General features: G+C 35.3%; 1 protein-coding gene across 1 annotated transcript in view; it reads left to right on the plus strand.

Annotated features, from left to right (window-relative positions):
• The first annotated feature begins 2,270 nt into the window (after positions 1-2,270).
• LOC134852098 (guanine nucleotide-binding protein-like 1) overlaps positions 2,271-25,913 on the plus strand; it is a 53,723-nt gene continuing 30,080 nt past the window's right edge. Inside the window, exons 1-6 of the mRNA XM_063868377.1 lie at positions 2,271-3,186; positions 6,328-6,517; positions 8,719-8,832; positions 14,628-14,784; positions 15,252-15,384; positions 20,328-20,581. Of these exons, the coding sequence (XP_063724447.1) occupies positions 3,127-3,186; positions 6,328-6,517; positions 8,719-8,832; positions 14,628-14,784; positions 15,252-15,384; positions 20,328-20,581 (908 nt within the window). The 5' untranslated portion in view covers positions 2,271-3,126. The remainder of the gene's footprint in view (positions 3,187-6,327; positions 6,518-8,718; positions 8,833-14,627; positions 14,785-15,251; positions 15,385-20,327; positions 20,582-25,913) is intronic.

A 25,913-nucleotide genomic window follows, 5' to 3' on the forward strand; every position in this document is an offset into this window, starting at 1 on the left:
ATTTTGCGGAAGTTTTTTGAATTTTCAAGTTTTTGATTCACAAAATTGCGCTAAAAACTACCTTTAGGTGAGTAAAACTAAGTTTTCACGGCTTAAATTAATTTAAATAACCTAACTACCTTACTAATTAGATCGAAATTAGACCAAAAATCAAAAATATAAAAAAAACGGGTTTTTCTCGACACTGTGAAAACTTTTGAAATTTAATAATGTTGTTCGAATCACCACTGAAAGGGCTTTTAAAATATATATCACTGAACCCTCTCCGATGATCATTTGTGATAGCTGATTTTGCGTGGAAAACAAAAGGTTGAACAAAAAAAACTAAAACACACCCGAGTACAAAGTTCCTCCCCATTTTCAAAGGTCGGAACGAAAATAAAGATGAATTGTTAAACTGAAAGAAAGCCACGAAACATTAGAAAACGTAGCAGTAAAAATGAGGTTAACACTGAAAATCAGTTCACTGGAAAATCAACAACAACAAAACATTGCCGATAGTTCCTCAGTTAAGATAGTTAGAAAAAAGTCGCAGGTGTACGACATCCATTTTTTAAGTTGTATTTTGATTAAAACCTTTTCAAAGTGGAGCGCAACTTACGAACGTTGAAGTTACTAGTGTAATTTAGTGAAAAATGGATTTCTGGCGACTAGCAGGCAGTGTAGCAACCAATTAATAATTTTAACTGTTCGTTTTTTTTATTGGAGCATTGTGGTCGAGCACGTTCAAAGCTGTGAATTCCAATTGCTTCATTTTTTTTTTGAGAAATGAGATAGTTTTTCAATGAAATGCTATGTGCATTTCATTTAATATGTTGAAAACTTATCATGCGAAGCTGATTGATTCTTCTACCAGTTTGCTATCTGGTCTTAAATTAAATATTGTACCGCTCTTGATTTAGCTTGTTGTAGTTGATGAATTAACGAAACTTTATTTTTAGGTTTCAGTTAAAAATTTAGTTGTTAATGAACGAAATGATATATCACTTTCTAGGTTATTTGTTTTAACTATTTTTCAGGAAAGAAATTTTTCTTGCAAAATTTTTTTGATGCTTAGAATCTTGACTCCTTAAGTGTTATCGAACGAAATGAGTTGTCGGTTATTTATCACTTTATTTTTTTCAAAGGTCATTGAATTAAGTGACGACACTTGCTTAGGTCGTATGGTTTTTTGTTTTGTCTTGTCGGAAAATGTCAATTGATCATGCTCAAATTTCATTTGTCGCGGTTTGACATTTGATTTTTTTTCAAGTTCACATGGCAAATGGCACGAAAAAACGTGAAGACACTTAGTTCCACAATCTCTCAATTATCAGAATTCCAACCGGAATTATAGATTCGTAAATGTGAAATAGCTTGAATGTGATATATTTTCTTTGATTTTCGAACGTGGACGTGATTGAAGTACATTTTTGAAGTTCTCTGAAAGCTGTCTCAATATTGAGAATAACTGGTTTGAAATTTTTGAGTTTTACTCTATTTTCCAGCAAATCAAACGATCGAGTTACGTTTCTTAAATAAAAATTGTTCATTTAGGCTCAGAATCTGCGAAAAATTAGAACAATTAAAAAAAAAATTGTCGTCAATTATTGTGCGTAAATCACTAATTTACTAGGCGCTTGCATAGTTCTCTCATCACTTCACGCTCAAAAAACGACACTAATTTGAAGAAGAAAGTAAAACATTATTTTTTTTATAAATGTGGTCGGAACGTTCTGTGGTACTTGCTATCCTTGTTCTTCTTGGTTATTGTACGTTAAGAGATAATTTTTCGTTTGATTTTGGAAAATGATTGATAAGTTGTATCCGTTTCCGTTGAACATTTTAAATCAAATATGTGTCACAATTAGTGCGAGTTCTTTTGATCAGGTTAGCCAAAATTGCACCATTATCAAAAACGGCCATGACAAATTTGAAATTGAGTAAACTTGAGGCGATGAAACGTGATCCATTAATTAATTCAAAACTCAAACTTTTTGATGCTCAATGCATTTCGTTGATATTTTTGTTCTATTTTCGCTAAAATGGAGAAAAGGCAGCATCGAAACTCCTGTTATGCTAATTAGCCATGTAAATCTTCTGCTTTTGGACTCTTCTGAATGCGCGATGTTTTACATTAACTGCCTCTTTTTCACCAATATCAGTTTGATCCCTAATGGAATTGGTAAGCTATCAAATGATTGCAGAGAGAAGATTAACATGTAATCTCCTAATGGAGTTGTCGGAATAAAATGTTAATTTTGTACAAAAGTGATCCTTTTTTCAGATAAGTTGACTGTTTTGTTCGATACTATGTGAACTAAATTGCATTGTTCTGTCACGATAGTTCTTCTGTGTCAAGGAGAAGATGACTTTACTCAGAAGAGATTGGCTTATTGATTATCTCTTTAGAGATTTGATTAGAAAAATGTCGCTGCTGTAACTGTGTATGTATAATGATCGCAAGCCACAATTCGTTTCAATGTCGCACTTTTTTCCTCAGTCTTGTTTGATAATTGATACTTGACGCAAAGCTTAATTGCCTTTTTGGTAATTCAATAAAATATTGATTAGAGAAATTGCGTTTTATTCTACCTTGTTTCCTGCATTCCGACTTACATAATTCCTAAAATTGTTTTGATTTTGGCTTTAAAAGTAGTCTTGACAATCTATAGCCTAAAAAAAGCTCATTAGCAATTTTGCACTCTTAAAATTTTGTCCAGTTTAATGCACACTGATGTTAAGTGAACTTCCTTTAAAAAAGAAGATTGAGACATTTTCTATTTAAAGTCAAGTCTGCTTTGTTTTTTCGAAGGGCTTGAAATTTCCCTTTCGCTTGTTTTTACCTGCGTCATCAGAAGTTGGAATCAAGCATTGCGTTAGCATGATTTTCGTCTCTCAAGCGGATTGATTAAATCCAATTGGTCAAAAGGGGCTTAATAAATTGGTAATAAACGAGAAAAATCGTTGGTGCCAAATCTTCCCGCGTGAATCCCAAGTGAATTTTAAAATCAGCATTTCCATAATACGTTTCCTTTCCCGTCAATAGTTCAATCAATTACTGATAAAAACTAATCGAGACATTTATTGAGAGCTGAGTTTTGTTCAATTAAAGTTGACTCAAGAATTCGACCATTCAAAACAGAAATGCCCCAAGGAAGAAGAAAACAGCCTTTCAGCCAGAAGCAGAAAAAAATACAACTGCAGGTTAGTTTGTGACCCAAAATCGGTTTATGTAACTAGAACAACCCAGGGCTGAATTTATTTTTAGGGGGGGGGGGGGGGGGGGTAGGGAGCGCGTGCCAAAAGACAACGCATTTGTTTGGTTGCGCATTTACTTTATTGCTGTGTTTATTGGTGCTGTATTATAAATTCAAATTCAATGAGCGTTTGACAAAGTGGTAACACCCATACTTGAGACGAGATAGGATTGGAGTTCGATTCCAGCAGAAAGGACTTTTTGAAGGTTCGGCTTCTTTCTAGCTTCCCGAAAGCTCTTCTTGAGTTTCTAATGGCGCAGGTAGTTTTAATCCAGGATTTTTTCTATAATTTTTGAAGGTACAATTTTTGAAGTTTTTTTTTCGAATTTTGGCTCTTCTTTTCATTTGCTTTTAATCATAGTCGTTACCCTTGCAATAAGCAAGGGTATTGCAATCGGGTACTACACTTTTTTCCCCGTAAGGACTCACTTCTGGACTCTTTCTTCCTTTTTGCAAATCCTGCTCTAATCGGTTGCAAATATTAAGCATGGTTGAGTTTGTTATTTTAAATGTCCGTCCTCTTCATAATTTGCTTTTGTTGTTGGTTGTGATTTTTCCAACTCGATTTGTTGAAGTTTTTTTTTGTTTTGTCCTTTTTCGCCTTAATAGGCTTTGGCCTAATTTCTATCAGCTTAGTGGCCATATTTCTAGTAATTTCATGAGAAACATAGTTTTTATGTTCTCCTTTGAATTGCACAAAACGCTAAAAATTTGAATACAAATTATAGTTTTTCATGACAACAATTTTTGTCGGCTTTTTTTCGGCTTGATAAGTTTCGGCCTATTTTATTTCGGTTTAATGGCCGCATATTGCGCCTTTCGATGGGCGAAAAACTTTTTTGTGTGCGCGTATGTGCTTTGAGGGTGAGGGTGACTTAATGACTTCTTTTTAGTCTTAAAATTTTTTGACTTTTTTTGTGTGTTTCGGCTTGATAAGTTTGGGCCTATATTACATCGGCTTAGTCGCCTCACATTGCGTCGTTTCGCAAGCTGTGTATGTTTTGAGACTGAGGTGGATTAATATTTTTTTTAGTCTTAATTTTTTTTCGGCTTAGTTGTTTTGTATTTTCCTTTTTTCGGCGTAATAGGTTTCGGCCAATATTATATCGGAATAGGGGCCTCATATAGTTTCATTTGGCGCGTGAATAAAGTTTGTGTGTGTTTGTTTGTTTGAGTGTGCGGGGGACTTGATATATATATATTTTTAAATTCGGCCGAAAGGGTTTCTGCTAAGGTATTTCCGGCTTGATAACTTTTCTTATATGCTTGTTTCACATTCTATTGTCTTGGCTCGTTTTTGTTTCAAAACTAGCCATATCGATAGACTTAGTTTTTCGAAACTAGCGACTCTCTTGTTTTCTATCGCAATTGGTGCGAAGCTCAGCTTCGCCTCTGTGTAGATTTTTTGGAGCGACAAACGGAAGCAATAAAGAACTTCGACCTAAGATTTTACGCCAGTTCAGTTTTTTGGAGCGGCGATAAGGGTTTACGACCTAAGGTTTTTACGCCATCTATCTCAACCAAAGAGAAAGCTGAAAGAAGAGAGTACCTGGTTCCAAAATATAATTGAAAACTTTCTCTCAAGTCTGAATGTTTCCGCCTGTTACTCAGACACATTTAGTGAAATATATATGAAATTGAGTAGCTCTCTATCTCGGTGATGACACAAACTGAGCGTAGTGTAAATTACGAAACAACTTGATGGCTTTTAGTACATTTCCATGCATTGGTAATTCAATATCATCTGTAGCTGCAATATTGGAAACTAATGGTAGTCAATTTTTAAGCGAGCGTGGAGCAGAGGCGAGGACGTGAGGCACGCAATCTCTAGGTCGGAGGTTCAACTCTAGTTCTTTAAGTCAATTTGTTTTCGCCTTTTTAGAGCTAGTTTTTGCCGTTTTCTCGCTTGTGTTTGCGAAGTGCAGCTTCCTTTAGTGTGATCTGTCTAATTTGAAGCCCTTTTTCTCGTGAGTGGTCGGAAAGATAGTTGTTACATATTTGCTTTATGAATGGTAGAATAGTTATTTTTATATTTATTGCTCAAATGGAGTTTCGTTTTCAAGCGCGTGGCCAATTTGACTTATGTAGTTCTCAAATATTATTGCAAAGTTCGCGCATTATTGAAGCAATGTGGGCTATTTGCGCTTATTTAAAAGGAATTAATTGTTGTCCGTGTCGAATCATGTGTGATTTGTTAAGCAGCCATTTTAATGGTGAAGCAAAGTGTGTCTGTGTACCGACACTGAGATATATTTAAAGCCCTGATACGAGCAGTCTTGTCTCCTTGTGTTAACGATGTGTATCCGCTCCTGTCCTAAATTGTTTCAGATCACAAAACCGCATTGTAGTGAAATTTTAAAATTAATTTCTAGAAAATTGTTCAAGGTTTTTTGTTAACAGCTTTTACACAAGAGAACTGTTTTGTATTATGACGCTACTTTTTCAAGCCAGAGTTGAGCATGTCAAAATTTTTAAAAAGCAGGCCAAAAAAGCGTTTTTAGGCATTTGGAAAATTTTGACCAAAAAATTGTGTTTTTTTTCGGCGCGCGCTCCTCCCTCGAATTTAGTGTGTATTGGCGCCAAACACACTCTTAGGAGTTTTTAGGGTCCGTCACCACAAATTGATATCTAAAAATAGTTCAAAGGGGGACTTGAGTCCCCCTCCCCCTAAATCCGCCCCTAAGGCGTGTGACTCTAAATGAGGAGATTCGAGGTTTGAAGCCCATAGCGATTGTCTCTTCTTTTCCATGATTTCTTAACATTTTTTCTGGTTAACCTTCTCAACAAAATCACTGAATCATTTGCGTCAACAGACATCTGGCTAATACTTAAATTTTTTAGTGCGTCTCTGCTGCTTAAACTGTTCTTGTCTATTCGATACTTTTGAATGTTTTCGTGTTTTTTCCCGCTCGTCATGACAGATAGTTTCGTCTCAACGGGTGACTACCCAAGTTTCGTCGGCTTAGTTGTCGGTTCATGAATTTGGTCTTCATGTCAGTTTTTTGCTGGCAATTGCCTTTTTCGCCGTCTTTTGTTTCGTTCCTTGACATTTTTGCAATTTCATTCGGCCATATTTTCTGATATTTAGGCTAAGCGGGAGAAAAGACGAGAGTTCATCAAAAGTGCTTCTTTCGACCAATCAAACGACAACATAAACACAGACCCCAACTGCACCAGTCAAAGTAGAAGCGACATCAGCTATGCACAGTGTAAACTGAGTGAGTGCTCATTGGCAGCTGCTCTGAAGGCAGAACTGAGATCACATGCTCCCTTCTCAGGTACGACTCATTCCACACAATTCTCCCTCACACCCAATCGGTGATGAGATTTCAAAAACGGCAATTCTCTCAAAAAAGAAAAGAGAAAAGAATGTATTTCTCCGGTACCATACAATTAAAGGATCTACTTAACAATCTGCCCCCTCCCTACAGTATCTACTTCCATAGGGAGGGGTACAGTTTCCACCTATAAATAAATAGTAATCAAGCACTAGAGCGTTCTATTGAGAATTCGAATTTGCTGCATTCTGATTGGTCCAGAACTCGACTAACTTAATCTACTTAACAACCCCCCTTTCTTGAAAGGGGGGGGTGAGAGATTGTTAAGTAGATCCCAAGTAACGTATAATAAACCTTCTTGAAAGGGATGGGAGGAGGTTGTTAAGTAGATGAAAATTAACGTATTGTAGGATCAACCGTATAATCCCCCTTTAAGTGACCTACCGTAAAATGGCCTCCCCAAGCATGTATTAATTCTGAAAACTAATTCTGTATAAAATGTGCATTTTATACTTTCAAATTTTTTATGCGGGATTGCATTCGTTTGCTGTTAATTACACAAATTAATGTTTTGACTCAGTTTTCTTTAATAATACGGTTCATTCTGAACAAGTCTAGGCTTTACTCAAAGTAAGCTTATAATAAATCCACATCTTCGCCCCACTAAATCGTTTTAGGGGGAAATTGTATCGTTGATCCAAGTTTTAAATAGACTTTTTAATTCAAGAACAACCGAAATTATAAAATAAGTTAACTAAAACACTAATCAGGCAGTTCCCATAATTTAGGCTCCTATTTTTAAAGTGAGTTAATAAGATCAACCAAAAGACTGTTCGTGTATCACATTGAAGCCCTGAATGTTCCAACTGAACTTTAAAATCGATTTAAAAGTTTTTTGTTTGAAAAATTGAAAAAACTATCGGAAAAAAAAGAAAAAGGATACTTTTTCCATTTGTTCAATTTATCCTCCTCACGCTTATGTAAACTAAAAAGACTATACTTAGCTGTTATAAGAACGCCATATATCGCGTATTAATAAAACAAGACTGCTCATATATCACGGCAAAGCCCTGAATGTTCCCACTGCCACTTAATCTATATCGAATAGATTTTTGGGAAAAGAAAATTTTGAAAAACTATGAATTTTGGACGATGTCAAAGATAAGTGTAAAAATTTGAGTCCTGCGAAGTTAATGCGACCGATTAGCTAGCCGCAATTCAATTTTAATACGATTTCGTTGTGCGGGATAATTCGCCACGCATAAATAATTCGTGTTACGTTTTCAAAAGTGTGGATAGAATCTTCAAAGTGCGCATAAATTAGTCCAGAGCATGGTCAAATTGACAATTTTCAAACTCCCAAACCTTTTCAAAAATGATTGGAGGGGAGGTAAAATATATTTTTAAATTTGATTTCAGGGAGTCGATATCTTCAATGGCGCATAAAACTTTTTCGTTAAAAACTATTATTTCCCATTGCCGAAAATTGACTGAATAAGAAAAAACCACACCAAGCATAAATATTCCGTTTTTTTCGAAAGTCGGAACAGTTATCCCAAATTGACCGAATTATCCCAAATTTCCGAAAAATATCAGTGGTGAAATACCTTTCAAACTCAACTCAGGACAGCAAAATCTTTCAGATGGTGGAAAAAAATTTGTCAAAAAGGCTTAGATAAAAATCCGAAAGTTGACTGAATAAAAAAACACCCGAGGCATATATTTTTCACACTTTCTTCGAAAGTCGAAACAACTTGTGTTAAATTAGAATGTGGCGTGTTGGGTTGCTTCGATTTAAGTTGCTATGTGTGTGAACTTGTTGAAGTGCTGTCATCTTTAGCATTATTATATTGACAAAATCTTTAGACAAAATTGTCATCTATTTTATATTGTCGTCCACTAGATTTACTTTTGTGATTTGTTCCATGGGATCAACCGTACAATTCCCCCCCCCCCCTCCCCAAATCGAATTAGGGGGGAGAAAATATGGACATTTTTCATAAGCTAACTTTGAGAGAACACTCAATTCTTTTTGAGTAACCATTATAGATGAATTCGTTATTTTTGTGATTCGTTTCGTAAAAGAAGCGTTTTCTGAGATCAGATGCTTCTACGAATTTAAGCAGTTGCAATTTTAAGTTAAATTTTTCCCGAATGAACTTTTCCTAGAAAATCAAGTGTACTAGACTTTCGAGTTCCAGGTGCTGGAAGCAATGAAGTATTGGATGATTTGGAGGAGACTGTACCAGTGGACAATCTTGAGTCTTCCGAAGACAGTGACGACGAAGATGAGGTGTCGGAAGCATCAGCGAGAGGTAAAACATGTTTACATTGGTAATAAACAGGCAGTTTAATTGTTGCAATGTTGAACAGCCGATATGACAGCTTATTGCAATCGGGTACTATACTATTTTCTCTTTAGAATATTTGTTCACAGAAATTGCTTTGGTATTGAATCTAATCTACGGTCATTTTTCAAGGAGTGCAAATGGTTTTCATCGGACAGAACTGCCTGCATGTCTTTTTGGGTCAAAAAGGTTGTGTTCTGTGAACAGTTAAGGTGGAAAGTGGTGTGTGAGGAAAACTGTGGGAACAGTTATGTAACAATCAATCCGCTTGAGGTAAGTGTGGAGGAAGGCACTGTAACGCCTGGGAGTGAATTCTTCTGCTGGAACGGGCAAGTGGTTCTTCAGAGGGTTCGATGTCAGTTGTTTTGAGGGGGAAAGTTCTTGGGGGGAATGTTGAAAAGAAAGGAACTTCTTTCAGTATAGATATTCAAAGGGTGAGGTGAGGTATTTTCTATTCCATTACAGGTGACTAGCGTCAGCATAGTTTGTTATTACGAACCTTCTTTTTTTCCAACTTAACTCGCAAATAAAAGTGTTCACTTATTTGGAAATTTCACTGAAGCATTGGAAATTGCGTAGCATCTGTTCTCTGCTTTATTTGTTGCTAGTGTTTATTCTTCTTTTTTCTGCTTACTTTTAAGCTTTTGTGGCTGAGTGGTTAGTGTGTGTCACTCTTAATGTTGTGGCCTGTTGCTTTCCAATTTACTACATGGAAAGTAACTGTGGATGCCTTCAGTTTGTTATATTCCAAGTTTTTACATGCAAAATTGAATCTATTCGTATGTGCTGCCACTTTTGATACGTCGCATTAGCAATTTATTAGCTTATATAGCTGCTTTATCTCTGATTAGTGTTTGCAGATTGCTAAACGTTCGTGGACGAGAGGGCAGGGCGTGAGATTCCAAATCTCGAGGCTGCAGTTTTAAGTCCGATGCGTAGCAAAGTTGTACTAATTCGAGGTTTATTTCTATTTTAAAGAGTAATGAACGTGTTGAATACTCTTATATAGGTCTTGCTGTTTTTTTTTTCAGGAAAAAGTCTTAAAGTTTTATCACGCTCAGTTTTGATTTTTCACGGTTTGACTGGTGATTTCTTAAGTTCAGCGCATTTCCATTGTTACAAACTCCAATATCGAACAGCAAAAGTGTAAAGGTAACGAAAAATGTGGCCAACCTTATGTTTTTGAAAATAGAAATTAGCTATCATCAGGTTTCCCAGCGAAATAAAAGATTTACGTATTCATCCAGTTTTCTCAATTTGTTTTAGTTCTAACAAAAAAGTGTCCATCATAATTTGTTCTACAAGTTCAAAGAGCTCTAAGGCCATCTAGTTTTGTTTCTTCGAAATTCCCAAGTTGTTGAAAGCTCTTGAAAAAACAAGTCACTTTTTTTCTTCAGTTTCCGTGCGTTCATTAGCTTTTTCCAACTTTTACTTGGCTATGTTTCTTATTTCACTTAATAATGATGCTGCTTTTTTGTAGCTAGTGTTTGCGAAGCGCAGCTTCGCCTGTGTGTGGATAATTACTGTGCGCTATAATAAGCAATTTTCTTTTAACGCTTACCTATGGTGGTGAATTAATCTGCGAAATCATGTCAAATTGAGTTTAAAAAATTTAAATTAAACTTTTCCAGCGGGCATTATCAATGACATTTAGAGCAATAAATTTTTATTGTTAATACTTTGTCGATCTAGGACAAACGCTAAGCACAAAGCCCTTAAGATGTTAGTCCTAGATAAACAATTAATTAATAAAGTTAGCTCAAATTCATCATTTAACGACAAAGATGGCAACAGTTTTATTAAAATAACGTTTTTTATCAATTCTTTTGTCAGTTAAGTCCTTATATTCTCGAACTATCGCAGGATGTTTTAATGATGGGTTAAGAACTAGTGCACAACAAACATCCATATCTATTGTTTAATATTTTTTAAATTCTCACAAAAAGTTGAGAATTTTTCATTGGGTAAAAATGAAAAAATCGGAATTTTTTGATACCGGTGATTATCTAAACACGAGGTAATCTACACGTAGTGTTGTGATAATATATTCATTTTCTTTATGATTTGGTATACGAGAAGTAGATCACTTTGTTCTTCACACGGCGTCTTCAATTTTATCTTAATTTTACGTGCTTTTGAGAAGTACTAGTTTTCCCCTGTTTTTAAAGCAAAAAAATAGAGCCCTAATTTACAAATATCGTTTTATCTGATAAAATTTAAAATTTTGATCTTTCCTTGTGTCTTCGAGGTTGCGCAGATTGATGAATGCGTCGGTCGGAATCCTTGCTGTCGATCGGTTGGGTAGATTAGTAGTGAGGGTAGGGATAATCAAAGATTCTATTTTTTAAGTTGTAACTGCTGGGCAAAGTTGAACACAGTCTAGTATCATTCCGAAGACTTACGTTTTGTGGGCTTCGGGAGATGCCACTTTTGAACTCTTTCACGTTTGAAGGACATTATTTACAGAGAGGTAAATAAATAAATAAAAAATTAAATAAATAAATAAAAGTGTAAAAAGGTCCTTAAATTAGATGATAACTATAGGGCTTACTATGTTTAAGGTGAACCGTGCAAAGACCAGCTTGCCCTCACGTCTTTGAGGGTTTTGCCACTTGATTAGATTTCTCAACTTCTGGGCAAATAAAAACCAGGGGGCCACCGAGGCCTTTTTTGCTTTGTGGCATTTATGAGTGTTACATTTTTGTGTTGTACGTAAAAGCATTTGAAATCGATTTTATCCGAGAATAATGGTAACGGCGTGGTCCTCTAACACTGACGTATTACCTTTAGAGGAACGGACAACTTTCCAGAAAATCTTTCAACTGTTTTAGCATTTAAAATTGGACGTGTTGAATGTGAAACTGAAGTTGTTAGTTTGCGAAATTTATTTGAGGCGAAGAATGTAGTGAAGACTTATATAGTTCGTGATGATTTTTTTTTCTGTGTTCATTTTTTTCTGTTTTTTTGTGTTCATTTTCTTTTTTAAAAGTAAGACAAACTCCATTATCGAACAGCACAAGTGGAAAGTTCACGAAAAATGCGATCGATTTCCACTTTCGAAAGTGGATTTAAATTTTCAGATTTCTGAGCAGAAAAAAGCTTTGCTCATTGATCCAATTTTCTCAAATTGAGTTGACATTCATAAGTTTTGTTCAAACATCTTAAATACTATATTTTTATACTTTAAAATTCGAAATTTTTTTTTTAAACAAGTCAGTTTTTTTCTGTTTCCGCGAGTTCATTGAAACTTATGCAACTGTCCGTTGGCGATGGGTTTTTCAATCAAAAGTGTTTCAAGAATTTTTAAGAGTAATGAACATAGTGAGTACTCTTATATAGGTCTTGCTGATTTTTTTTGTTTTTTTTTCAGGAAAAAGTATTAAAATTTGTTCACGCTCAGTTTTGATTTTTGGCCATTTGACTTGTGATTTTTTTAAAGTTAAGTGCATTTCCATTGTTAGGAAGGCAAACTTCATTATCGAACAGATAAAGTGTAAAGGTCACGAAAAACGTGATCGACTTCTGATTTCGAAAACGGAAATTAATCATCAGGTTTCCCAGCGAAATAAAAGTTTTGCCTATTGATCCAGTTTTCTCAAATGGGGTTAGTTTTAGCAAACAAGTGTCCATCATACATTGTTCTACAAATAAATTCAAAGAGCTTTAAGGCCATCTATTTTTTTCTTCGAAATTCAAAAGTTGAAGATTTTTGAAAAATCAAGTCAGTATTTTTTTTTCAGTTTCCTTGCGTTCATTACTCTTTTCCAACTGTTTGCGGTTAGGTTTGCCAGCTGAAGTTGCATAATTTTGTTCATTTTCTGTGTGAAATTTTGTTACCGTATCTATATATAATCTAGCAATACTTATAATCGATGCTGAGGATGTTATTATCCGTTATTGTCATTAATTTTATACCATCTGAAGATTCTGATGGCGCGAACTCAAAATTTAAGGTTTATTATTTGTTATCCTTTCACGATTTCATGCGCGTTCAAAAATTGCAATTTGACCAATTGGATAATTACTGCGCCCTAATTCGCATTTTCATTGTTCCAATTTTTGAAGAAAACGGAATATGTATGCTTGGTGTGGTTTTTTCAAGAGTAATGAACGCAGTCAAACGCTCCTAAATATGTGTTGCTGATTTTTTATTGTTTTTTTTTCAAGAAATAGCATGCTTTAATAACAACTGATGTACATTCAGGCATATTAATGTCTTTATGAATGCACTTAGGTATATCTGCCTTTTTTGATTTCAATTGAAATTCATCTGCTGAAAGTGACGTAAATTCAAACGTGGAAATGGCGCAAGAAAAACGTAAAAGATTTCTAGTTTCGAAAGTGGGATTTAATTTTTAGAATTCCAGCGGAATAGAAACTTTACCTATTGATCCGGTTTTCTCAAGTTGGGTTAATGTTAACAGAAAAGCGCCAATCATAAATTGTTCCAGAAATTGAAAGAATTTAAAGGGCTATTTTGTTCTTTGAAATTCGAATTTGAGATGTTTTCAACAAAGTCAGTGTTTTTTCTTTTTACTTGCGTTCATTACTTGAAATAATAGTTTTTAACAAAAAAACGTTATGCCGCATTAAATATATTGACTTCCTGAAATCAAGTTTAAATGATATTTTACCCCCGATCACTTTTCGCGAGGGTTTGGGAGTTTGAAAAATGCCGATTTAGCCATTCTCTGGACTAATTTATGCGCGCTTTGAAGATTTTTCTTCGAATTGCTGAAATTTTAACGCATCTTAATAAATTTTGAGCGTTGTGAATTATCCCGCACAGCAAAATTGTTCCAAATTGAATTGAGGCTAGCTAGTCGGTGGTATTAGTTTCGTACGACTCAAATTTTCACACTTGATCTTCGATATTGTCCAAAATTTATAGTTTTCAATATTTTCTTTTCCTGAAAAACTATTTGATTTGGATTAAGGGGCGTTCGGAACATTGAGGGCCTAGCGGTCTTGTTTTAATGCTTTCTAATGGTGGCGAATAATCTGGCTGCGAAATTGAGTTAACTCAAGCTATTTCGTTCTTTCACGATTAAGTAGACGAGAAACAAATCACTTCACAAGGTGTTCAAGTTTCTCCTTAGTTTTGCTTGTCTTTGGGAAGTATAATTTTGCCCCTGTGTTTAAAGCAATAAGTAGTAGCCTATTTTTCAAATGATTTTACTTGATTTTAACTCGTCGTTGAAATCAACTTTTAAGAAATCAATTTTGTGAAATTTATAGTAGCCTTAATGTTCCGACCATTGAAAATGGGGAGGAATTTTCTATTCGGGTGTGTTTTAGTTTTTTTTTTCCACACAAAATCAGGTAGCAGAATTTATCATTGGAATGGGCCAAGTGATTTATGTTAAATTTAAACCTTGAAATTTTAGTTAAGTTTTCGGAGTTTTTAGCGCCATTTTGTGAATCCAAACGACGCCGCTTTCACGTGGTGGATCCGACTCCTGGTTCGCCAGAATGCAAATGGCGTCGAGTTCAGAATATGCCCAATTTTTATTTTTTTAGCTCAGATCCTTTTTTTGTCACATCACACACAAAAACGACACTAATTTGAAGAAAAAAAAACAACACTAATTTGAAAAAAAAAACGACACTAATTTGAAAAAAAGACACTAAAAACGGCTTTACTTTGATCGGAACTTTCTGTGCCAATTGCAAGTATATTTTTTCTAAGATTTTGATCGGAATCTTCTGTGCTAATTGCATATTAACCGGCTATGCTTGTTATGTTTTGTTTCTTTTTGAAGGGTCGACTGACAACGTGTCCGTATGCAGTCAGCCGTACCAATCAGTGGTAGCTGTGAAGAGGATCAATGAACAGCCAACTGCATCTCGCAATGGCTCTACTTCTAAGAAGCACTCGCTGAGTTGTTTCGGAAACTCACTTCCAACTGCTAGCAACGCGTAATGTTATCTAACATGTTTTACCCGGCTTCTACTTATAAGTTTGACTTCTGCAAAAATAAGCTTCAAAACGGAATTTGTCAGATCATTTTCTATCGTCACTGTCTTTTTTCCAAATATATTGGAATCCAAAACTCGAATGATAGAGCAAGCGTTAAAGGGATATAAATTGTCTGTGAAATACCTGATTTTGCGTGACAAAAAATCATCATATACTTAAATGGGAACAATAAGAATGATATCCTTTGAGGCCTCAGAAAAAAATCTGATAATCACACCAACTTTTTTGGCTATTTATAAAATTTTTGGCTATTTTTATCTGGCCCGAGAGTTGTTGCCTAACCCGTTGGCAGTGAGCTCAGATCATGGTGGGCCTCGAACCTGCAATCTTTGGACTGAGAGGCTGGGACTTACCCATTCTACCACTGCTCCTCTCTCCACTCATGATAAGTGTGTTGATTTGATAGGTACGATGCGAACAGATACAAACTACACTTTGCGAAGGACTCCAAACAGGCGATAGATGCGAGGAAGCTAGACGCACAGAGGAGGGTGCTGAGGATGCTCCCAAGGGAGAGTCTGGAGATGAACATCGACCACGTAAGTAACTGTTTTCCCACCCTTTTCCAGAATATCCGATCAGAGTATTAAAAATAGTCTTTGGACCATAGTCTTAAAAAGAATTCCTAGCAGCCCGTCACTCACATTAAATTATAGCTCCTCATCATCAGCAAATTTTAGCCCCAATTGCAGTCGCTATTTAAGGGGTTTATACGCCTCGCGAGTCAAGTGCCCCTTCCCCTTTGGTTTTATTTACCACATCCTTTTCCTGCCGATCGAGCCTGAAGGCTTTCTAATCGCTCCTTAAATTCCTTTTCGGGCACTAAATGTCATCCGATTTAATTACTCCGAGTTTCAAAGTACGTCAAACCTGTTTCATTTCGCAAAGGCAGTATCAACTGAAACAAAAATTGCTCAGCAATATAAAGTCAATATGAAAAGATTCGTTTGAATACTGTATTTGAAGAATTTTCAGACACTTTCAAAAAGATTCATGCGGTAAGATCCCTTTCAATTTTCGTGTAACCTGCTCCAAGGACTTCCACTACTCGAAAACAATCTTTTTGCATAAAATGTTCACAATTTTGGTAGAATAAAGCGGTGCAATACACCTGTCCTTTTGCTCAAATCAAAGCGAGCTGAATGCTAGACAGGCACGATATCATCATGTATATATGATGATAATTCGATGTACAAGCACAAAAGCTATCCTGAATTCTGCACTAGCCATCAGCTTGGAGGTAGTTCGCCGTCTTAGGGAAGTAAGACGACGTACATCATAGTGTCCGCATAAACCTGATATTCAGAGCTAAATTCCCGAACCAGGTTTTCAAGTGACGTGATTCAAGTGGAAACTAGCCGGGAAACTAGAAGAAATCCTTGTAGAACTCCAGGTATGAGGTAAAATGATTTTTTTTTCCACCGCTGAGATGTGATTTGGTTAGTTTTAAGGGATTTTGTCGAGAATTCCTAAATAACAGTGTTCCTTTATAGGTTTTTCTCAGACGAGATTTGACAAGCTGTAAAAGTTTAAGGTGCGCTGAATTTAAGGTGCGCCGATGGATGAATTGGTATAAAATAATTTTGCTCGAATTACCACTTTTTAGAAAAATTTTTTGAAGCACTCAGCAAGTATCTTTTATTCGCAAAAGTCTGTAAGGACAAAAGGCTGCTTCTTGCGTTTAGGTAGTTTATTGCGTTTATTCAATTATGTTTTGGTCATTAATTGCTTGGAGCCTTTTTTTCTTTTGAGAATTATTTGTTTTTTTTTGCAAGTAATTTCTTGCACCTGCATTTTAACAGCTTCCGTTTTCTGACGTTATGGGTTTTCTTTGTGAGTAGCTCTTGCTTTCTGTTTTTCTAAATACAGTTCGGAACTACTGGAAGTGAACAGCCAGATTTCTTCTTCAATTATATAGTTAGATGGCTATGACTTTCAACAGTTTATTCAAGAAGTTCCTCTGCATTTGCGTATGTTTATCGTCGTTAATTGTCTCTTCAAAGAACAAAACAAAAATCAGATATTGATTGAAATCATTTTAATGAATTTTTTTGGCAATTTGGGAATTTATTGCTTTCTTATCTAGATAAAATCTGTTCATTAGTGTATGTTTGGACCAATTTTTCATATCATCAATCGTGACGCTGTGAGAGTTATCATTTGTTCTTTGACAATTGCTGTTTTTAGACGAACATAGATTCATTTCACGCTTGTTAAGTGTAAGGGCATTATTGATCCTGCACTATAGGATATGTTTACGAGCTCAACACAGTCCTAATTCAGATTCGGCTGCTTGGCCCTATTAAATTTCTCGTTTTTTTTGTCTACATGTTGATGGTATGAGAATGCTGCCAGCGTTTCTTTCATTTTGATGTCTATTGTGATTCAGCTATTGTGTTTCAACAATATACTCTTGTCCATTTTGAAACCTGCTGAAAATCCAATCTAGTATGACACATTTTTTGTACAATCTAAAAGATATTGTTGTTATATTGCGTTCTTAGAACAAGAGTAGATCGATTGCAATTTTGATTATTAAGAGTAGATGAATGTAGTTCAGGCTCCTATAGAAGTCGTGATAATTTTTTGTTCAGAAAAGTCTCAAATTTACTTTTTCGCGGTTTGACTTTAAATTTTTTTTCAAGTTCAGATCATTTACTTTGTTTACACTATCAAGCAGATAATTTTTTAGTACAAACCTTCTTTGTATCTAACCCAACTCGCAAATAATAGTGTTCATAAAAGTGTTCATTTGTGGCCTTTTTGCTATAAGCACGATCTGTAGCATTGGAAATTTCATAGCATCTGTTTGCGGCTTTTGTTTGTGATGGACTAAGCGTCCTTGGCTGAGTGGTTAAGTGCGCGCAGCTTTGCCTCTGTGTAAAAGTAGGGAAAACTCTATCGAACAGCAAAATCGTAAAGGTCATGAAAAACGTGATCAATTTCTTGTTTCTAAAATGGATTTTAATGTGCAGATATCACAGCGGAATAAAAACATTTTACCTATTGATCCATTTTTCTCAAATTGGGTTACTTTTATCAAAAAGAGTGAACTTTAAGTTGTTCTAGAACTTCAAAAAGCTTTTAGACCATTTGGTTTTTTCTGTGAAATTCAAAAATCAGAGTTTTTTTCTGCTGACTTGCGTTTATTGACTATCTTCCATCTGTCTGTATGCTATATTATTTATTTCTTGGTTCGAACATTTCCTTGAATGATCTTTCATTAATTGGATTTCTATAATCCCTTTGTAGAAAACGATTATCCGGCAATTTACTCAGCTCGTGGAATCAATATGTTTCAATAGGCGCAGAGACAATTCAGCCACAGACAATTCAGCCGATTTAAAATACAGACAATTCAGCCAAAAAAACTCAGACAATTCAGCCAAAGACAATTCGGCCGATTTAGATTAAAGAGACAAGATAAAAGGGAACAATAAAACTTTTCTAATTTGATTAGAGTCAGAAGGCTTTCAACAGTTTACCAAAGAAATGTAAAACATCAAATAACAAATTTCGAAGATCAAAACAAACTTGCTATGCATAAAGTTTTACGAAATATGTACATTGAAGGTACACAGTTTTAAATACTTCTGTATATGGTCTCGATTGTAGTTTTTTGCGTTTTGAACGAGTTTATCATTTGCTATTGAATACTTGGGCTTCTGTTTTCTGATAATATCACCGGACATCAGTCTCTCTACATTAATTTCGGCGTTTTTTTGCTCATCTTTGAATCGGGTGATCAACTTGGGGAGGGCTGGATGCTTTGTCGATACGAACTTATTGAAGCTGCCATTCCATGCCTCCAACGCATTGTTCGTACGAGGTTCTCCGCTGAGCACCCGATTGAAAACGTTCCAATCGGCAATGTCAAACTTTGGTTTGACGCGTCTATTTCCTCGACAAGCACCAATATAGGTGTCTTCGAAGTAGTCTGTTAGACTCTGGAATTCCTCTGAGGGATCCTCTTTTCGGAGCGCCTCAAACGCGAAAATAACGTCGTCAATGGGAACGAATGCCAAGCAAATCATTTTTTTGACATTCAGTCGAAACTCATCATCGTCCATGTACTTGCGCGAAAAACCAAGTTTTTGTACATTGCGCCATACTGCTTGGCCCAGGTGGAAGAAACAGAATTGAATTTCTGTATCAGGCTGCATTTTTTTTATGGCGTTGCGAACAGCGGCTTCAAAGTCAATGACTACTTTTTTTCCAAATTGCTCTAAGCAGCCAAAAAGTTTTTCGTTACCGGTGTTTGCGGCTTTTTCTCGAACTTCATTAGCAAATTTCTTGGCTTGAATTTTTGAGGGGCTCGGTAAATGAGCGTGCTCGGTTTTTAAGGTAAATTCTTGCTGTTCGTCCAAATAACCCACTGCTCTACAATTTCCAAATGTACATTGCCATTTAATGAGACCGTTCTTAAGTTGGTTTTTTTCACGGTATCTATAACCGTCGAGACAGAGATGTTTTTTTCCGCGTTCAGATATTACGAATTCCATTTTACGTCAACTTTTGCTAAATGTGAATGAATGAGAATGATTCGGATACTAATCAACCAGTTGTTCAAGCTACTTGATAAGGAAAATTAATCAATGTTAATTGTGGCAATGGACCATTTAACTGCAAAAAGTAGGCGCTAAACGCGGTACTGGTTTCTGGTTGGTCAATATTTTAATCGCAATTAGTTTATCTTTTCAAAAAGTTTAAGTATCAAATTAGTTTCAACCAACTACCCAAATTACCTGATAGGCGGTTGCACCCTCCCCCGCCTAAGGCATGATAAGAATATCAGCGTAACTGTGTGGCCAGTACGTGGTAGGGGTGGTCAGCCCTTTAACTGATATCCTTTTTGACCGCCTGTAAATTCCCAATTTCGGGTCTGCTTTCGTGTAAATTGGTTAACTCTTAAGTATTGCGCAGTTTTTTGTAGAGTTCGATTTTTGCTTAACTATTATTCCAAAATTGGAAACATAATGAGTTGTATAAAGTTTTATTATGCTTAGGCATTTTTGGTTCTGTTAATTTTAATTGTTTTATGTGCATTTGAGAGGAATTACTTATAAGTCGTCTAATGAAAGCTTTGATGTTTTGCCGCATGTGAAAAGTTTTTGCGCGCACGTTTTAAAACTTTAAAACTGTCTGAATAGTCTTTGGCCGAATTGTCTCACTCATTTTGGCTGAATTGTCTGAATTTGAAATTGGCTGAATTGTCTGTGGCCGAATTGTCTGAACGCGGTTTCAATAGTATATTAGACAGTCAGCCAAAATGGTGCAATGGCCGAAAACAATGGTTGCCAAATAGAATTCTTTTTTTCTTAAGTAATAAGCCCTAAAATTAGTCAATTATGGACAAATAAAAAGAGGTCGATTGTGTGAAAACTTTCGAGCATTCCGTCATTCTGTGAAGATAATGGCATCAAAGGTGATCACAAGGTTATTTTTGAACAGTAGGTCTTAATGTGTTATTTGTGGGTAACAGGTGTTTGGGCTGAATGAGAAGGAGGTGCTGGTGATGGACATGCCCAAGAGGCCAGTGTGGAACTACAGTCTGGACAAACGCCAGTTGGAGAGACAGGAGGAGAAGTACTTCAGAGACTACATCACTCAGTTCTACGCCAGACAACAACAACACAGTCACACATCCGGCACCCTAGACGAAGAGAGCAGTAGTGGCAGCAGTGCAAGTAGAGGTGCTCATCATGCATTATCTTCAGTGGGTGCTAACACTGACCAGTAAGTGGATGAGTGTGAATGAACAAATCAGCCGGACCTTAAGTCATTCTTGTCCCAATTGGCTCCATCTTGGTAGATGTTTCATTTTATATCTACATATTTATTATTAAAATGCTCATTTTTTTCGGATTTTTCGACCAGGTTATGTATTACATCTGCAGATTTCAGAACGATTAATTGAGTTTAATTGGTCAAAATATTTATAAGATCATAGATGGAGAGGATAAGGGTATGAGTTTTGTGGACATAAACTTATTGCTTATATCCCGTCAATATCAAAGAGAAGTTTGCTTCTTCCAATTAGTTTCCATTTAAGAAATTGAACAAGAATTGCGGTTTATCTCAGCATGTTTAAAAACTGAAAAGTACTTCAAGTGACTGAAAAGTACTTCAAGTGATGTAGCACATGACGCCATTTGACCTTTATTTGTGGTACTTGAGTTGAAGAGGAAAAAATGAAGGGAAGGGAAACTTTGTCTTCTTTTGTTTCGAAACCACTTCTTCCAGGGGCGGATTAATGGGGCGGGGCCCTGCGGCTCAGAAAATTTTGTCAAATAGGGTCTTTACTTTTTATGAGAGCTCGGAAAATCAATTTGATAGTCGAAAAAAAAGTTAATCAAAGTTGTCGATTTTTTTGAAAATCCCCCCCACCGCGAAAAAATTCTAGATCCGCCCCTGACTTCTTCTTTTTGTTATTATTTTTTTTGTGTAACACTTGCGCTGCTAACCGATGCGGCTAAGCAGGGGCGGATCTAGATTTTTCTCGAGGGGCTGATTTTCAAAAAAAAATCGAAAATTATGTCGACCTTTTTTTAGGTCGACAGAATTGAATTTCCGAGCTCTCCCCGAGCCCTAAATAAACCCTATTTTGACCAACTTTTCTGCGCAGCAGGCAATTTTTTGAGAAAACAGGCAAAAAAAGGCCTTTTTAGCGCTTTTTGGGAAATGTTGACAAAGAAACCGCGTTTTTTCGGCGCGCGCTCCCCCTTTAAAATTAGTATGTAAACCAACTAGAATCAATTTTTTTTGAGTTTTTCATTTTCTCGAAAAGTATCCTTCCAAATTAGGGATTTTGTGTTCAATGGGTAGAAAGGGTTGTGGTAAGCTCTCCTGCATAAGCGGTTACACTAAATTTTTTATACACTTAAAGTAATGGTCCGCGGAAAAGTCAAATATTTGATTTTTTGAACGTTTTTGAAACCTTTTGATTTTTCTGTAAAACTATTCGGCAAAATCTGATGTTTTGAGTTCAATCGGAAAAGCAAGATAACAAAGATTCCCTATACTTGTATAGAAAACTACCATCCCAAATGAGAGATTTTGATTTCAATCTTAAAAAATGTTGAGCGAAGCTCTCCCGTATAAGCGGCTACACCCTAATTCTTTTACGCTACAGTTTTTGGCCCTCGGAAACTTCAATTATTTGATTTTTTGATCGTTTTTTAACACTTTTTGACTCTTCACGAAAACTACCGAATGTGATATCAACGGTTTAATTGGGGCATCAGCTTGTGGAAAGTTTCCGTGCATAAGCGGCTCTGGCTTAAATTTTGTACAAACAATGGGAAAATTTCTTTCAAAAGTTTTCAAATTCTCAAAAAAATTATCTTTATTTTATTAGTGAAACAACTAAGGTTTCGGGAGTTACCTATTTCATTCCGCATCTGTTCAACAATTTCAGAGATTATCAAACATTTAACTCCAGCTTTAGCTGGGCCCTAGTTAGTTTCAAGTGCTTAACCATCTTTATCCAGGTGTAAAAGGACCAATTTTCACCGTCTGTTGCATGGTTTTCTACACGTTTTTTTTCTCGAATAAGCGAGTTAAAGAAACTTAATCATGCGATGTCACATGTTTTCAGTGAAAAATTGATTTAAAGTTTTTAACATTTCCCGGCGACTAGGCTGTTTTTTTACAATTTCACGTTTTTGGAAAAACTTTGCGGAGGTATAATTTGTTTTTTTTTTCAAACCCAGAAAAAGTTTTGGTTAAATTTTGATATTTTCATGGAAGGCAGCTTAGATATTTTGCTTTTGTCCGTGTAAATGTTTTTTTTTAATTCTGAAGAAATTTTTTTCTTGAAAAATTTTGAAAATAGACATCTTGGAAACGTGATTTTGCAATTAATTTTGTCCTCTAGTGTAGAAAATTTGAAATGCAAAGAGTAAATTTCAATTACTGAATCATCTTATGATAATCTGTTTACTTGGTGTTTCGTTGTTACGTGCAGAATTTTCACACGCTTGTGTTAGCCATGTTTTTTCTACTTTTCAAAACAATGCGGAATGTTTATGCTGAGGCTGGTTTTTTTTGTTATGTTTTTCAGCGATCGAAATATTAGTTTTACCGATAAATTTTTTATCCCCCATGATGTAAAAATAGTTCAAATGTGAAAAAAATGTGTCTCAACTTTTTATGCCCCATGATGTAAAAATCTCAATTGTTAAAAAAATATGCCCCATGATGTAAAATAGTTCAAATGTAAAGAAAAATACATTTTACCTGCGGCTTTTTTAAAATGTTTTGGGGTTTTGAATATTGCTATTTTGAAAATTGCTAATTTGAGTTTGCTCTGGTTTAATTCATGCGCTTTGTGAATATTTTATTTATGAAGCTGAAACTTCCATGATGTAAAAAGCTCAAGTGTAAAAAAAAGTTTGCCCCAATTTTTTTATGCCCCATGATGTAAAAAATAGCAAATATTAAAAAAAATTTATTTAACCGTCGGTAATTTTTGTTGTGTCTCTTTTAATTTGAAATTTGCCAATTTGATACTGCTCTGGGTTAATTTATGCGCGCTGTGAATATTTTATTGATAAAGCTGAAAACGTTGCGCGAATTAATTATACGTCGCGGTATATCCTGCACTGCAAAACAGCTCCAAATTGGGTTGATGCTAGCCAATTAGTGGTCGACTCAAGTTTGTATTACGACTCAAGGTTTCACACTGTATGTTTGATTTTGTCCAGAAAATATGGTTTTTGTTCCGACTTTTGAAGAAAAGGGAATATTTATGCTCGGTGTGGTTTTTTTTTCATTCATTCAATTTTCGCCGATAGAAACAATAAAACTATTCGGCAAAATCTGATGTTTTGAGTTCAATCGGAAAAGCAAGATAACAAAGATTCCCTATACTTGTATAGAAAACTACCATCCCAAATGAGAGATTTTGATTTCAATCTTAAAAAATGTTGAGCGAAGCTCTCCCGTATAAGCGGCTACACCCAAATTCTTTTACGCTACAGTTTTTGGCCCTCGGAAACTTCAATTATTTGATTTTTTGATCGTTTTTTAACACTTTTTGACTCTTCACGAAAACTACCGAATGTGATATCAACGGTTTAATTGGGGCATCAGCTTGTGGAAAGTTTCCGTGCATAAGCGGCTCTGGCTTAAATTTTGTACAAACAATGGGAAAATTTCTTTCAAAAGTTTTCAAATTCTCAAAAAAATTATCTTTATTTTATTAGAGAAACAACTAAGGTTTCGGGAGTTACCTATTTCATTCCGGATCTGTTCAACAATTTCAGAGATTATCAAACATTTAACTCCAGCTTTAGCTGGGCCCTAGTTAGTTTCAAGTGCTTAACCATCTTTATCCAGGTGTAAAAGGACCAATTTTCACCGTCTGTTGCATGGTTTTCTACACGTTTTTTTTCTCGAATAAGCGAGTTAAAGAAACTTAATCATGCGATGTCACATGTTTTCAGTGAAAAAGTGATTTATAGTTTTTAACATTTCCCGGCGACTAGGCTGTTTTTTTACAATTTCACGCTTTTGGAAAAACTTTGCGGAGGTATAATTTGTTTTTTTTTTCAAACCCAGAAAAAGTTTTGGTTAACTTTTGATATTTTCATGGAAGGCAGCTTAGATATTTTGCTCTCGTCCGTGTAAATGTTTTTTTTTTAATTCTGAAGAAATTTTTTTCTTGAAAAATTTTGAAAATAGACATCGTGGAAACGTGATTTTGCAATTAATTTTGTCCTCTAGTGTAGAAAATTTGAAATGCAAAGAGTAAATTTCAATTACTGAATCATCTTATGATAATCTGTTTACTTGGTGTTTCGTTGTTACGTGCAGAATTTTCACACGCTTGTGTTAGCCATGTTTTCTCTACTTTTCAAAACAATGCGGAATGTTTATGCTGAGGCTGGTTTTTTTTGTTATGTTTTTCAGCGATCGAAATATTAGTTTTACCGATAAATTTTTTATCCCCCATGATGTAAAAATAGTTCAAATGGAAAAAAAATGTGTCCCAACTTTTTATGCCCCATGATGTAAAAAGTTCAATTGTTAAAAAAATATGCCCCATGATGTAAAATAGTTCAAATGTAAAAAAAAATACATTTTACCTGCGGCTTTTTTAAAATGTTTTGGGGTTTTGAAAATTGCTATTTTGAAAATTGCTAATTTGAGTTTGCTCTGGTTTAATTCATGCGCTTTGTGAATATTTTATTTATGAAGCTGAAACTTCCATGATGTAAAAAGCTCAAGTGTAAAAAAAAGTTTGCCCCAATTTTTTTATGCCCTATGATGTAAAATATAGTTCAAATATTTAAAAAAATTTATTTAACCGTCGGTAATTTTTGTTGTGTCTCTTTTAATTTGAAATTTGCCAATTTGATACTGCTCTGGGATAATTTATGCGCGCTGTGAATATTTTATTGATAAAGCTGAAAACGTTGCGCGAATTAATTATGCGTGGCGGTATATCCTGCACTGCAAAACAGCTCCAAATTGGGTTGATGCTAGCTAATTAGTGGTCGACTCAAGTTTGTATTACGACTCAAGGTTTCACACTGTATGTTTGATTTTGTCCAGAAAATATGGTTTTTGTTCCGACTTTTGAAGAAAAAGGAATATTTATGCTCGGTGTGGTTTTTTTTCATTCAGTCAATTTTCGCCGATCGAAACAAAAGTTTTCGACAAAAAATTTTTCATACCCCATTGAAGATATATGACTTCATGAGTTCTTTACCTCCGATTATTTTTGCAAAGATCTGGGGGTTTGAAAATTGCCAAATTTGCCATGTTCTGGACCAAATTATGCGAGCTTTGAAGAATTTATTCATATTGTTGAAAGCGTAACGCGAATTATTTATGCGTGGCAAATTATCCCGCTGAATAAAATTGGTCCAAATTGAGTTGAGGTTAGCTAATCAGATCGGTCGTATGAATTTCGTACGACTCAACATTTCACACTTTGATATTGTCCAAAATTTATAGGTTTTCAATATTTTCTTTTCCCAAAAACTATTCGATGTGAATTAAGGGGCAGTCGGAACATTCAAGGCTTTGTCCTGATATACGAGCAGTCTTGCTAAGTTATATT

This window comes from Symsagittifera roscoffensis, chromosome 7 (genome assembly GCF_963678635.1).
Source record: "Symsagittifera roscoffensis chromosome 7, txSymRosc1.1, whole genome shotgun sequence".
Taxonomy (NCBI): domain Eukaryota; kingdom Metazoa; phylum Xenacoelomorpha; order Acoela; family Convolutidae; genus Symsagittifera; species Symsagittifera roscoffensis.